This window comes from Electrophorus electricus, unplaced genomic scaffold, assembly GCF_041902795.1.
Source record: "Electrophorus electricus isolate QZ-2024a unplaced genomic scaffold, ASM4190279v1 Scaffold353, whole genome shotgun sequence".
NCBI lineage: Eukaryota > Metazoa > Chordata > Actinopteri > Gymnotiformes > Gymnotidae > Electrophorus > Electrophorus electricus.
Window position 1 is genome coordinate 3,185 of NW_027658642.1, and position 14,316 is coordinate 17,500.

The following is a 14,316-nucleotide window of genomic DNA, read 5'->3' on the forward strand; positions in this document are numbered from 1 at the left end:
TAACTCTTGGTTTAAAGAGAATTACAAGTCAGCTCCAGTATAACAAGTCATGAGTTATAATTTTCAGAAGCTCTTAACTGTTTAGGTCAGAAGTTTGAGATTGTGTACAACACAACAGAAAGTTACATGAAGTTAGTAACCATGCACCATCAAAGCATTTCTGGGACAACAGGACACACGAAACCATGTTGCATTGCTATTGGTAGTGAAACTAACCTATATGTAAAACCTTACTTTCAACAAGGTGATCAATTCCAAAGCCTAGACAATCCAAATCAATTTTGCACTGAATTTCACATTGGGTTAGAATGTCACCATAGTCATCTGCATAATTGAGTGCAGCTCTACAACACAGCAATTCTCATAAAAGTTGTAATCTTTAATGACTTATGAAGAAACCTTCAAGAGAAACACCAAAGTTAGTTCTTTAATAGAAATTTTTGAAGATTAACATTACAGCATTTTGATGATCAAAAGGGAACATTTGCAAAGGGGGCAGGGCTTATGCCAGCTCCTCTTCCGCCTCTTCCTCAAACTCCCCCTCCTCCTCAGCTGTGGCATCCTGGTACTGCTGGTACTCAGACACCAGGTCATTCATGTTGCTCTCAGCCTCCGTGAACTCCATCTCATCCATGCCCTCGCCCGTGTACCAGTGCAGGAATGCCTTGCGGCGGAACATGGCGGTGAACTGCTCAGAGATACGCTTGAACAGCTCCTGGATGGCCGTGCTGTTGCCAATGAAGGTGGCGGCCATCTTGAGGCCGCGGGGCGGGATGTCGCACACGGCCGTCTTGACGTTGTTGGGGATCCACTCCACAAAGTAGCTGCTGTTCTTGTTCTGGACATTGAGCATCTGCTCGTCCACCTCCTTCATTGACATGCGGCCGCGGAAGACGGCGGCCACTGTGAGGTAACGGCCGTGGCGTGGGTCGCACGCTGCCATCATGTTCTTAGCGTCGAACATCTGCTGGGTGAGCTCAGGAACAGTTAGGGCACGGTATTGCTGGCTCCCCCTGCTAGTAAGTGGAGCAAAACCTGGCATGAAAAAGTGCAGACGTGGGAAGGGCACCATGTTGACAGCTAGCTTGCGCAGGTCAGCATTTAGCTGGCCTGGGAAGCGCAGGCAAGTGGTCACACCACTCATTGTGGCAGACACAAGGTGGTTGAGGTCACCATAGGTGGGTGTGGTGAGCTTGAGTGTGCGGAAACAAATGTCATAGAGTGCCTCGTTGTCAATGCAGTAAGTCTCATCTGTGTTCTCCACCAGCTGGTGGACAGACAGGGTGGCATTGTAGGGTTCAACCACAGTGTCTGAGACTTTAGGGGATGGGACCACACTAAAGGTGTTCATGATACGGTCTGGATACTCCTCACGGATCTTGCTGATGAGCAGGGTGCCCATGCCAGACCCGGTGCCTCCACCCAAGGAGTGAGTCAGCTGGAAACCCTGCAGGCAATCACAGCTCTCAGCCTCCTTGCGTACCACATCCAGCACAGAGTCCACCAGCTCAGCACCCTCAGTGTAATGACCCTTGGCCCAGTTATTCCCAGCCCCACTCTGACCTGTTGCAAGAAACTTCAGTTTATCTTAGGCTACCATGAAAACAAGCCTCTAAAAAGCAGCTAGAATGCACTAAATATTCATAAGCTATTCATCTTCCTCATGAAAAATCTAAGTTTCCTGACAGCAACCAAGTTAAACACATTAGATACAAGTATGAATAGTTGCAATACAAATACAAGTCAAGAGGATAACATACTTCATCTTATATACCCACCAAAGACAAAGTTGTCAGGTCTGAACACTTGCCCAAAAGGACCAGATCTTACAGAGTCCATTGTTCCAGGCTCCAGATCCACGAGCACAGCGCGTGGGACATATTTTCCACCTGTTGGATCACAACATTACTATCTAGGCAAGAAGCTAAAATGTAAATGATAAACGTGACACCGTTCTTTATACGAAGTCTTAATTTACCAGTTGCTTCGTTATAGTATACGTTAATCCGCTCCAACTGCAAGTCGCTGTCACCGTGGTAAGTGCCGGTGGGGTCGATTCCATGTTCATCGCTGATCACCTCCCAAAACTAGAATAGCATTAGGGAAAGTTAACGGTGAGTTATCAGTCATTAAGCAGTTCAAATTTTATTAAATACACATTACAGTTGTGAGAAAAATACCAGTGCACATCGCGATAAACTAGCTCAAACACTTGCAATGCTATCTAGTTCACTAACCGAGGCAAAGAAAAGATTTTAAAAAGATAACCTAGGATGGCTAGCGTTAGCTAATCATCAAGTCAGCAGCTTTTTCGTGTCGCTAAGCGACTACAGCTAACCAAGCCAAATTGGTAGATTTTCCAAGCTAGATAGCAGTGCTAACACAGTGTAAGCAGCGCCGCGGTAACTCAAACTTACTTTGGCACCAATTTGGTTCCCACACTGACCAGCCTGCAGGTGAACAATTTCCCTCATTGTGAAGCGTTTATTAGACAGAATAGATTATGTCAAACTGACTTCAACAGCAACACTCGAACATCAAAAAGTCGTTACAGAGATTTATATACGATGGAACGGACGCTGAATGGATGAATGAAACGTCAGTTAATTTTTTATCAAACTTTAATTGGTATACCAAACAGACCTATTGAATTCGAGGCATTTGATTGGCGAAAAAAGATTGTATTCCGTTACCAATGGTTACAGTCGTTGCCGCTCCCTTAGAGACGCTTTGTCTTTTGGTAATCGCGCAAGGTCATAACCCTTTTTTTAACAGCAATTATCACTCATGGCAGATTGTGCTCAACTATTTATTTTTTACTAAGATAGGCTTAGATGTTGCTAGGCAATACCGAGGGTAGTTACGGCATGTTTGGACTCGTTCATTGTATTGTAAGTTTTGATGCATGTATATTTAGGGTACCATATTTTCCAACGGTAAACACGGTTTCACTCCTGTGAAAATGTTTAAGCACGCATTTCATACATTAAATGTACCTCATTATTTCTTTAAAGCGTCTTGGATTAAACCTGATGTTAAATTAAAAGATAATGTCAGATATACACCCACAGCAAGGGTCTACATCCAAACACCAACAATCCAAACACATGGGTACATGTTTAGATATTTTCACTGGAGTGACTCCGTATTTGCTACTGGAAAATATTATATAGTATGAATACCTGCATCAAAACTTATTGTTCAGCAAACAAGTGCAAAAATGCTGTACCCTCAGTATTGCCTGACAAACATATTTTTGAAAAATCGCATGGACCTTCATTTTGAATAAAAATGGTTTTATTTCAGCCTCCATGATATTCTTTATTGCCTCTATGTAAAAATCATAGAATGGTCTCAAAACAAAGGATAAATGACCAGGTGTCTACTTTAGCATTTCAGCATTAATTTAACATATTTATCAGTACAATGCCTAAATGAAAATTAAAACAGGCAAATTTTGAAAATGATATTTGGAACTTCTATTTCATTAAGCTTTGCCTACTACTGAAATCTAATATGAAGATTTTAATGTTAAATTACAGCGTTAGCTATAAATCGATATCATCATATAAAGAGTATATCCAGAGTATCTTGATATCCTGCTTTTGAAAGCTAATGTTCACATTCTGAGGACTGATGTATAAAACACTACACATATCAAACACCGATAGCCTGGGTGATATTGGTGAACACTGAGGCGACACTTTTTTGACTCAATAAGATTATTAGTACCATTATTAAAAAGCTGTAGCAATGATAATTTCCAATTGGATTTAAAAGTGATGCAAGTTCTGTTAGCTCATAAGTGTGTTTATGCTTGTGAATTTGCATGCATGCACTGTGCATTGCACTGTTAATGTGGGTGTATTTGGTGGCACCACAGCATGCACCTATTCATTATTCATGGGCGATGGGTTGCATGAAACAGAACCGGATGGGGTGCAGCGTTTGTGCAGGTGTGAACTGATCTTACACAAAGCCAGATTGGATTAAGGGCTGTGGGAATACATTATTTATCACAGCAGGGGAGTTTAATGATATTAAAAGTATGCTGACATGCATGCATCTACAGTATAGATATTCATACATACCCTCTCTCCACTTTTTAGATGAGGATACATTTATTTCTTTACAACCCTTAAGTTATCATTAGTTTCTGTTTTCAGGTTTAATAAAATAGTTATAGATTGCTCTCATCATTAGTTTAATATGATTATATACATAATCAGTATGCTGACTAAATGCTTTGACTGCAACATTGGAAGGATTATGTTATCTACATTTATTTGGAGCAGAAAATATTCAGAAATGATTGTGATCCAAACATTAACTACAGTTATGTAATCCAATAATCCAATATTCTTAGAGCTAGATCACTGGTAAGTTATTTATTTAGCATTGGGATGGTCTTAAATTGAAAGGTTCTCTGTGTGTGTATGTGTGTGGGAGGAAGAGAGAGAGAGAATTAGAGAGAGAGAGTAAACAACAGCTGTAAAACTGTTGCTGAAGGAATATTTAATTATTAATGTACTGCAGTGTATTGCCTTACACAAACCTACTACACACCCACCCTCTCTCCTAAACACACACACACACACACACACACACATACACACACACACACACACACACACACACACACCACCACCACCATCTCTGTTGAATGCCTGAGGCAATCTTTGAATCAGCAAAGTGGGGGATTTGAAAGCTAACATCATTGTATAATTCAGCTCATCACTGTAGACTGTCATACCAACCACAAATGGGTTCATAATCACAAATTTAGTATTTTTTGGTCAAATTTATCATAAATAGCAGATCATTATTTTAACAACTCTAATGAATATTAATATAGTGTACAATATTAGCATAGTCTTATGAATGAAAAATAGCTCACAATATTTTAATAAACATTTAATTATATTCTATGTTAAACTATTATTTCTTGACATATTTAATTACACCACATACATACACATTTTACCAACATGTTTCAGACCAGGTATCCTTCTACACAAAGTTATATTCTCAGAACTGAGAGCTTCAAAAAGCCCTCAGAGCAAATTTTGGCCACCATGTATCAGACACGGAGGCCAGTTGCTCCTTTGCTAAGGTGGTTGGATATTGCCTGACTGTGTTTTCATTGGCAGGCTGTTGCTGGTGAACCCCAGGAGGAAAGTTAACCCAACTGGAACAAAATCCCCTTCCACCACTGAGGCAAACAAAACAGCTCTATAGAAACGGCTGCTGCCACTGTTCCAGAAACCTGAGGCACACGGGGACTCACATAAGAGGAGCAGGAACACACATCATGACAGTGTGCAGTTGGTTAATGTTGATGGGATCCATTATTTTCATGCATTTCGTGGCTGATGGATGTGGGTGAAAAACAAATTTAATTAAACACTGTTCCTGGTGTGTAGACTTCAGATATAATCAGATAGAGAAAATCACATACTCAGTCTGAAACAAAAATTATATAAGCCCTATTCAAAAGACAATCTGATATCTTGTTTGTAATATATTTATAGAACATGTCCTCATTTTATCACATTTTCTGACATACCACAGAGTTATGATTTATTAAGTGGGGCCATGATCAGCCTTCAACTTTCAAAACCAGTTTTCAAAAAAATACCTACAAAACACCCACCCAATTGGATGCCAGCACAATAGCCAATCAAATCATTGTGAGCCAAGTCTGAATTTTTGAGTGGGACAAATAAGCGGCAAGATAAAAACACCCGTAGGCTTTGCTTTATATTCAGCAGGGCAGGGGCAGATTGTCCTGGGTGAATGTGTATGGGTACGTGGGTGTAGGACGTGCCAATGTATGTGTGTGTCAGAACAGTAAAAGCAGTTTCCATTCATTACTTTTCCATTTTCCCCTTATTTCTATTTGCCTTTCTTAGTTACTTTGTCATAGATGTGAAAATAAGATTATAAATCTAACACTGTTAAGCTCTGAAACATAGTTTTACCTCAACCCAGCATTAAGGTAGTGTAGACTGATGCTGATGAAAATGGTATGCAACAAACCATCATCCTCCAGCCAGCAAGGTCAAACAAATCTGCACATACATGAAAGAACACAATATGGACTTCTCTTTCTCCATAAAAAACTTTTTAAATCTGTTGCTTCAGTCTGAATTTGTATTCCAGTGTTAATCATATACAGCAAGGTGACATCCTGTTGTACTTTTGTCATGGTTCTCAGCCAATTTGTATTTGTTATATATATCTACACCATATACTTATTCCCAGATGTTATACATTTGACCTGTTTATGGTCTAAGGTGTGAGCATTCCAACTGGCACAAGGAGATCATCAGATTACCTTGTCTCATATTTCTCTGTTGGAATGACAATGAACTAGTTGGGCCACATAAAAGGAAAACCTGCCATTCTGGTTTGGTCTTCCCACTCAACCTGCCTCATGTATTATTATTATTTTTGATTGTTGAGAGGTGGGCACGGGGGTTGGGGGTTGCATGAGTTTGCATTTTTCCATTTAACTGGAGAAAGAGGACCTCATTCCACAGTCATGGGCAAAGGCTCCTACTACTGTAAAGTTTATTGCATTTTCAGAAAAACAGTTACATGGTTGCCCAGAGGCAAGTTCAGTTCAGGATTCTATTGTCTTATCTTATTAAGCATACAGACACACACCCACATCACCACCACCTTTGTTGAATGCCTGAGCCAAACTTTGAATTGAATCAGAAAGCTAACTGCACTGTATAATTCAGCTCATCACTGTAGATTGTCATACCAACCACATATGGGTTCATAATCACAAATTTAATACTTCGTTGTCACTTTTATTTATTGGGGGATGGGGGGGTGGGGGGGTTGGGCATGGGGTTTGGGGTAGGCATGACTGCATTTTTATTGCACTTTTTGAAAAACGGTTACATGGTTACAGAGGCAAGTTCAGTTCAGAACTTTATTGATGTTCATTTGATGTTCATTTGATGTTTTTCAGGATATAAGTGAACATTTTGGCCTAATAACCTTACATGTGGTTACTGACATAACTAATCAATCAATCAATCAATCAATCAATCAATCAATCAATCAATCAATCAATCAATCAATCAAAAAAGCAACAATCATGGAAGTATATAACTTCCACAGCATGGTTGATATCACACTCAAAAGTATATACTTAATAGTGCACACGTAATAGTGCACAGCAACAAGCGGCAAAATCTGTAGAGTACATGAGCATTATTGCCCCTAACATTGATGTGGACCTGTGGTAGCTTTAGGGTGCCATCTGCTGATCTGTTAGAGGAAATATGCAGCACTTGCTGAAACTACCCTCAGGAACACAGCTATAACCACAGAGATCAGCACAGCAATAACAACAGCAATGATTAGTTGGAGGGCACTCTTCACTTTAGCTGGGACATTAGCCACCAAGTTTGAGTGTCCATGTTTTAGATAACATGTAAAGCAATGTTATTATTATTATGATTTCTTTCCCCCGTACTTCCCTTGCCTCACTGATTCTTAATGTGGCATGAGTCTAACTCCATGTATATTAGTACAATCAGATGCAGATATCTGGCAATATGGCAATTGGAGCAGTGCAACTCTTGTCACTAATTACAAAAGCAAGATTTTGTTCCAGAGATCCACTGGCTATGAAAGGTGCATGACCCAGATGTGCTTGGATTGTGAGCCCCAGCTGTAGGGCTCTCTTCTGTACTGCTGAGCAGCCTTTAACTAAAGTCATGTCCGCGAGCTCCTGCCTCAGCTGGTTTCACGTTGTCCTGAAAGTAGCCATGATTACTGATGTTTCCAGCTGGCTCATAAAAGGCTACAGTGATGAACATGCCCTTCCCATCTGTTGCTAGTCCAACTCCAGCACGCTCTGTAGACTTCCACACCATCTGGGTGAAGTTACCTAACAGTCCCACACAAAAGAATCTGTATGAGTATTTGGGATTTGGTTTACACTGTCATATTTTTGAAACATATAAATAAAAACATTGGAACATAGGATGAAAAATTTGTAAAATCTTATTTTGATTGAGACAGGGGTCAAATGTTTATCTCACAGATGTTTTGCATGTTAGGTTAATGTTAATGTTAGGTTGCTAATTAATGTATTAAATCAGAGGATGTGAGCTAATGCTTTTCGAAGCTGTGCAACATACCACTTCCGTTTTGAAATCCAGGCGAAGAGAAGTTGTACTTTGTACATTCATTGTACCATGACTCAGCAACTTCTTCAGCTACAGGAAAGTAAAAGCAAAAAACATATAAATAATACTAATTTATAAAAATAATTGAGCACTCATACAGGTTAAACACAGTGTATCATTTCTATTTTAGAGAATGTGAACATAGGATGTTGAAACCAAATCTAGATGTTTTAATTACTGGACATAAATTGATGTCATAAAGAATAGTTATTGAAAATTACAGCCGAGGGGTTCAGGTACTACAGATTTCCCAAACTCCCTTTACAATGGAATCAGGCATGATGATAACGTGCTTAATGGGCTACATTATCTATTCAGTTACCGACTACAAAATCCAGTACTGGGTTTGTAGTGCATAGTTGAATATTTCTGATCTTTTACATTTGTTTAAGTATATATTTGAAAGGAAAAAGCTAGGTTTTCTGTGGTCTAATTTACCAGTGGGTGCTGCCAAAGTGGATGTCCATTTGTATGACATGCTTTCTCCATGGCCTTTCTGGCTGTTCTTCAGGGTCTTAATGCTCACCAGGTGAGCTGCCCAATCCTGGGCCTCTTTGGAGAGGGTGGGGCATAGTGACACAGGTTGCACCCTGTGTCGCTGACGGTAACGGTTCACTGCTGCCAGCAGCTGGTTACGGAATTGAGCCAAGTTTTTGTCTTTGTAGGAGAGAGAGAAATAGACAGACAGAGAGCGATAGGTAGAGAGAGGAGATGTAAAATAAACTTGATTAAAAACTGAAAAACAAAACCTCACTTCCACTGTTCAGGGCAAGAAGAATCTAAACCAGGACAGTTATTTAGATTTAGTCAGATACACTGTGAGATGTTTTATATGTCCTTTAGGCCATTATGTTTTTCATTAAGTTGAACATTGTGTGACAAATTATGACAGAGCTCAATCAAACTAATCAGCCAAAATGCTTAAGTACCAGTGATAGCTGACTTTCTGTCTGCAGTGGAGCTTGGTGGTGGGACATTCTTCTCAGAGCATAAGATGCTGAAATGGCCTGATTGGAAAGTTAATAGTCTTAATGTAGATTAGTAGTCTGGACCGATACTCACTTTCAAGAGCAGACAATATGCTAATATGATTTGTGTGTGTGTGTGTGTGTGTGTGTGTGTGTGTGTGTGTGTGTGTGTGAGCTATGGCCATTATGATGGTTTTAGTTAGGACTTAGAACTGTAGCACAGTTTTAGTTTGTTTGGTGCATTGTAACATGAAATGATTTAATCTCAACAAATGTTTGGCTGGTCAAATGATAATATCTTTGAGAAACCAAACTCTGAACAAAACACATTCAGCACTTTACACTAGCAACTCACACTGTATTAAACATGACATGCCAGATAACACTGCATCAGATGCATGGCCTGCATCTGTGTATACTTCAAAGGTGCCTGCATGCAGTCATTAGAGTATATTCACACATATAAAAAACACACTGTGCTCCTATACCCTTTACTGGCATTATTATATAAATATACAGAGTCTGGGAAGATATAATCCTCTGTATTTGAGGACATTTGCAAGATTAGAATGAGCAAAAATTAAACAGCAGGAAAGTTTTAAAAGATTTAAATTCAGTCTGTGGGGTGTACCTGCTCCAGAGCTGGGTCCAGGTTTGCTAGGGTGGAATCCTTTAATTTCACTGAACCAGCTGTCCTTAGCTTAAAAAAACGAACACAAAAAAAGACAAAATAATTTCAACATCAGCACACAAAATCATTATTTTATTATTATTGCTTTAGGACTTTACTGTATGATAAGAAGTCCTCTAAGGACAAAGTTTAAGGACATTAAAAAGATTTCACTTGCCAGTTGGTTTTTGGGGCTGACTTATATCTCCACTAGCTGTTCCAGTTCCACACACTGGACCTATCAAATATAGCATCTTAATTATATCTAAAACTAGCAACCATACAAAATTAGAAAGATCATACAACTGTATTATAAACAGAATTTTCTAACAGCCTCATCTAAAAACATGAATTATTTCAATTCTAAATGCAAATGAATATTACAGAATTTTGCCACATATTATTTCTCCACAATTTGTGAATTGTATATCATTCTAGTCATGAAATAACACTTGGTCTGGCTATCTTAAACAGAAAGGCTGACATACGAGTAGGGATCGGTTTTGTGTCTACAGCGGAGCCTGGTGGTAGGACATTCTTCTCAAAGTAGCCGGCGTTACTGATGTTGCCCGCTGGTAGATACTGGCCCACCACAAAGGTCATAGCCCCATCTGTGGCCAAGCCAACCCCAAGCTCCTTGGTATCCTTCCATATCACTTGGGTGAAATGGCCTGTACATGCAGCCAGAAATGGGCTTTAGTATTTTGACAACGAAGGTGTCTGAACCTTGAAGCTATTTCATGAGCTGCTTATGAGATATGAGATATGAGATATTATGAAGTCTTATGAAAAGGCTGTTCATAATTGTTTTGGCTGGGCCACTGTTGCCTGTATATGGCTTATGCTGGGATCAGACTACATGATATTGTTCTCTTGCACGATGGTCATTATGTCAGATTAGACAATCATAGTGGCAAAATTGATGCCGTGTCTTGGTCAGGAGACTGGCAATACAAAATGGTTGATATAGCCCAATTATCGTTCATGTACTTTTGCAAGTTCGTAGGTCATTGGGGAGGAGGGTCATGAAATTGTAACTATGGCTACAGAAGTGCTGTGGGTAATACTTATGGTTTAGTGTTCAGAAAAGGAAAAGAAAAGAAAGAAAAAATGATTTTGGACCCACTTCTGGGTGTCATGAAGACGACATAATATGCTGTCTGTGCTTCAAAGATAACTCGAGGTAATGAAGCTGTCAAGAACATTACATAAATATGTCTGGGTTTGCTGCATATTAACAAAAGGTCTCAGGGAGGAGAAAATTATGGGTTTTTGGGAATTGTGCATTGACGCTCATAATTGGGCCCACCTCTGGAAATTTGTGAATAAAAAATTGTGTCAAAATTACGCTGAATTTGTACAGTTTAATCCCATAAGACCAGTGCTGGCAGTACCATAACGTCTGTATACTTTCGGTCTCCATTGGCACCTCAGCAGAAATGCCAAGTCTAATACACAAGGGTTCACCTGTGCCAGAGGTGAATCCAGGCCTGTTGAAACGATAGTCCTTGATTTCACTGTACCAGCTGTCCACTGCCTCGTGGCCTAAGCAAGAAACACAATGTACACCCACACAACACATGGAAACCTGCATTACTTTACAGTCAGAGGTACTGCAACAGGGAAAGTAATGCTTTCACTTGCCTGTAAGCTTTTTGGGCCCCGAGCTGAAGGTGTAGAACAAGTTCTCTCCGTAGCTGCCATCACTGTGTTTGAGGGTTTTGATAGACAGCAGGTGCTCCGCCCATACCTGTGCGGAGCGGCACAGAGTGCGGTTCACAGTGAGGGGCGGAGCCCCATGCTGGCTTCGGTATGCATTGTGCATCTTCAGGAATTCTGCCTCGAAGCTCTTGTCTGGTCAATATAAAAATGAAAGACTGAAAGCTGTGCCTTTAGTGAACTTAGACAAAAAAGAGCAGGTACAGAGCAATAAAGGGCCAGTCTGGTCAGATGGAGGGTAGTGCTTAAAAAGGGTGTGGAACACTTCCCATGGCAAGAATAGATAGCAAAGAAGCCTGTTTAGTTGCAGGTGCAGTTCCCAGATAACCATGTGTGTCTCCCACTACTAAATGACATTGCTTTATTTTCTACTCCAAGACACTCCAAGGAATCCCAGTATAGAACATACCATGGCAGTTTTTGTGTTTCTGTTTCTACCTTTACACTAAGGAAATTGACAAATGTATGGCAGTTGTAAAGCAAAATGCAAAATTTACAGTCCTTCATTTGTGATTGGAATGTTAGACTTCCAGAGGAATGTCACTTTGCATCTGATTTGTGAAAAAGTAAAAGATAAAAGAAAAAAGGAGAAAACTTTGCAAATTGGTATCATAACTGGAAACCAAGTTTGCTTAACTCTGAGAAGGTTGATATTGTTTTGCATGGCTAGAAAAAATAATACAATGTAAGAGTATCAATTATCAAGGGTTTTTTTGGTGGCTGATTTTATTAAGCCACCAAAGGGTATATGCACAATAAGATCAATGTTTACACTTACCTGTCATATTGGGTATGTTTTCTGTAATACAGAGAAAACAAACATGCTATTTCAACAAATCATGTAGTTGACTTATGTTTATGAAGCCTGACTAACTAACAGACAACCCTTTGTCAAGTCAGTAATGTCATCTCCTGCCACAGTCATTAGACAGAAAGTGGGGAATTTACAAAATGAGATACACTAAAATAAACAAAATATAAACAAACAAAGCACTTTTAATTACTCCAAATTAACATAAACTGATCATTTCAGCATTCTCATTACTATGAGATGAGAAACAACAATGGAAGGATATTCAAGATAGATTGTGAAACCAACAGTTAAGGAAACTTTTGCATCCTGTTTTTTCTCCATATTTACTTAGAAAATATATTGTAAAGTACTATACACTTGACTTTAGCCGAGTGGTTTAAAACCACATCGGCTTTTTGTATCTTCAGAAACAGCTTTGTATTTGTGTGCTTTGCAAATCCACTGCTATTACAATTGCAAACAGAAACTTTTGATAATGCCTTAGGGTGCATTCTAGAGGCCTGGAGTTCAGCACAGTGTGACCTACTCATATACACCTGTTGGGCGTGCTAATGTACAAGTTGAAGTGCAGGGAAATAATCAAACTTCACACAAGGCCTCCAGGTCCGATGCTGTCTTGTAATCTCTCTCTCTCTCTCTCTCTCTCTCTCTCTCTCTCTCTCTCTCTCTCTCTCTCTCACACACACACACACACACACACACACACACACACACACACACACAAACACAGCAAACCTCTCAATTAAGTCTGTAAGGATTGCACTCACTGACTGTGTTTGCAGTGCTCTGCCTCAATTGGAATTCCATGGCTTCCCTTTAGGCAGATAGGCTCCACAGAACAGGCTAACTGAATTAATAGTTAATGTCTTAATAGTTAATAGTCTTAATGTAGATTAGTAGTCTGGACCGATACACACTTTCAATAGTAGACAATATGCCAATATGATTTGTTTGTGTGTGTGTGTGTGTGTGTGTGTGTGTGTGTGTGTGTGTGTGGGTGTGTTTGTGTGTGTGTGTGTGTGCGTGTGTGTAAGCTATGGCCATTATGACGGTTTTAGTTAGGACTTAGAACTGTAGCACAGTTTTAGTTTGTGTGGCGCATTGTAACATGAAATGATTTAATCTCAACAAATGTTTGGCTGGTCAAATGATAATATCTTTGAGAAACCAAACTCTGAACAAAACACACTCAGCACTTTACACTAGCAACTCACACTGTATTAAACATGACATGCCAGATAACACTGCATCAGATGCATGGCCTGTATCTGTGTATACTTCAAAGGTGCCTGCATGCAGTCATTAGAGTATATTCACACATATAAAAAACACACTGTGCTCCTATACCCTTTACTGGCATTATTATATAGATATACAGAGTCTGGGAAGATATAATCCTCTGTATTTGAGGACATTTGCAAGATTAGAATGAGCAAAAATTAAACAGCAGGAAAGTTTTAAAAGATTTAAATTCAGTCTGTGGGGTATACCTGCTCCAGAGCTGGGTCCAGGTTTGCTAGGGTGGAATCCCTTAATTTCACGGAACCAGCTGTCCTTAGCTTAAAAAAATGAACACAAAAAAAGACAAAATAATTTCAACATCAGCACACAAAATCATTATTTTATTATTATTGCTTTAGGACTTTACTGTATGATAAGAAGTCCTCTAAGGACAAAGTTTAAGGACATTAAAAAGATTTCACTTGCCAGTTGGTTTTTGGGGCTGAGTTGTGCCAATATCTCCACTAGCTGTTCCAGTTCCACACACTGGACCTATCAAATATAGCATCTTAATTATACCTAAAACTAGCAACCATACAAAATTAGAAAGATCATACAACTGTATTATAAACAGAATTTTCTAACAGCCTCATCTAAAAACATGAATTATTTCAATTCTAAATGCAAATGAATATTACAGAATTTTGCCAC

General features: G+C 39.4%; 2 protein-coding genes across 4 annotated transcripts in view; both read right to left on the reverse strand.

Moving 5' to 3' along the window:
* Positions 1 to 400: 400 nt before the first annotated feature.
* On the reverse strand, positions 401 to 2,576 carry zgc:55461 (beta-tubulin family protein). Its single transcript, XM_026998548.3, has 4 exons — positions 2,418 to 2,576; positions 1,979 to 2,087; positions 1,779 to 1,889; positions 401 to 1,563 (listed from the first exon to the last, which is right to left on the reverse strand). The coding sequence occupies exons 1-4, from the start codon at positions 2,472 to 2,474 to the stop codon at positions 503 to 505; spliced, it is 1,338 nt and encodes a 445-aa protein (XP_026854349.1). The 5' UTR covers positions 2,475 to 2,576; the 3' UTR covers positions 401 to 502.
* Positions 2,577 to 6,928: 4,352 nt separating this feature from the next.
* Positions 6,929 to 14,316, reverse strand: part of LOC113570169 (GLI pathogenesis-related 2) — an 11,432-nt gene continuing 4,044 nt past the window's right edge. For 2 of the 3 annotated variants that reach the window (XM_081709298.1, XM_081709299.1), the window contains exons 6-17: positions 14,092 to 14,157; positions 13,875 to 13,943; positions 12,349 to 12,369; positions 11,496 to 11,705; positions 11,319 to 11,396; positions 10,340 to 10,522; positions 10,030 to 10,089; positions 9,813 to 9,881; positions 9,143 to 9,220; positions 8,652 to 8,870; positions 8,166 to 8,243; positions 6,929 to 7,912 (exon numbers count right to left, since the gene is read on the reverse strand). In XM_081709298.1, the coding sequence (XP_081565424.1) occupies positions 7,728 to 7,912; positions 8,166 to 8,243; positions 8,652 to 8,870; positions 9,143 to 9,220; positions 9,813 to 9,881; positions 10,030 to 10,089; positions 10,340 to 10,522; positions 11,319 to 11,396; positions 11,496 to 11,705; positions 12,349 to 12,369; positions 13,875 to 13,943; positions 14,092 to 14,157 (1,316 nt within the window). In that variant the 3' untranslated portion in view covers positions 6,929 to 7,727. The remainder of the gene's footprint in view (positions 7,913 to 8,165; positions 8,244 to 8,651; positions 8,871 to 9,142; positions 9,221 to 9,812; positions 9,882 to 10,029; positions 10,090 to 10,339; positions 10,523 to 11,318; positions 11,397 to 11,495; positions 11,706 to 12,348; positions 12,370 to 13,874; positions 13,944 to 14,091; positions 14,158 to 14,316) is intronic. The other variant, XM_026998399.3, reaches the window with a different exon arrangement.

Bases quoted from the DNA above. Each gene is read 5' to 3' on its own strand.
- zgc:55461 (XM_026998548.3), bottom strand. From the start codon at position 2,474: ATGAGGGAAATTGTTCACCTGCAGGCTGGTCAGTGTGGGAACCAAATT. The intron at 2,088-2,417 runs GTAAGTTTGAGT...ATGCTATTCTAG, and splicing joins GGAACCAAATTGGTGCCAAA to TTTTGGGAGGTGATCAGCGA. The intron at 1,564-1,778 runs GTGGGTATATAA...TTCTTGCAACAG, and splicing joins ACCTGACAACTTTGTCTTTG to GTCAGAGTGGGGCTGGGAAT.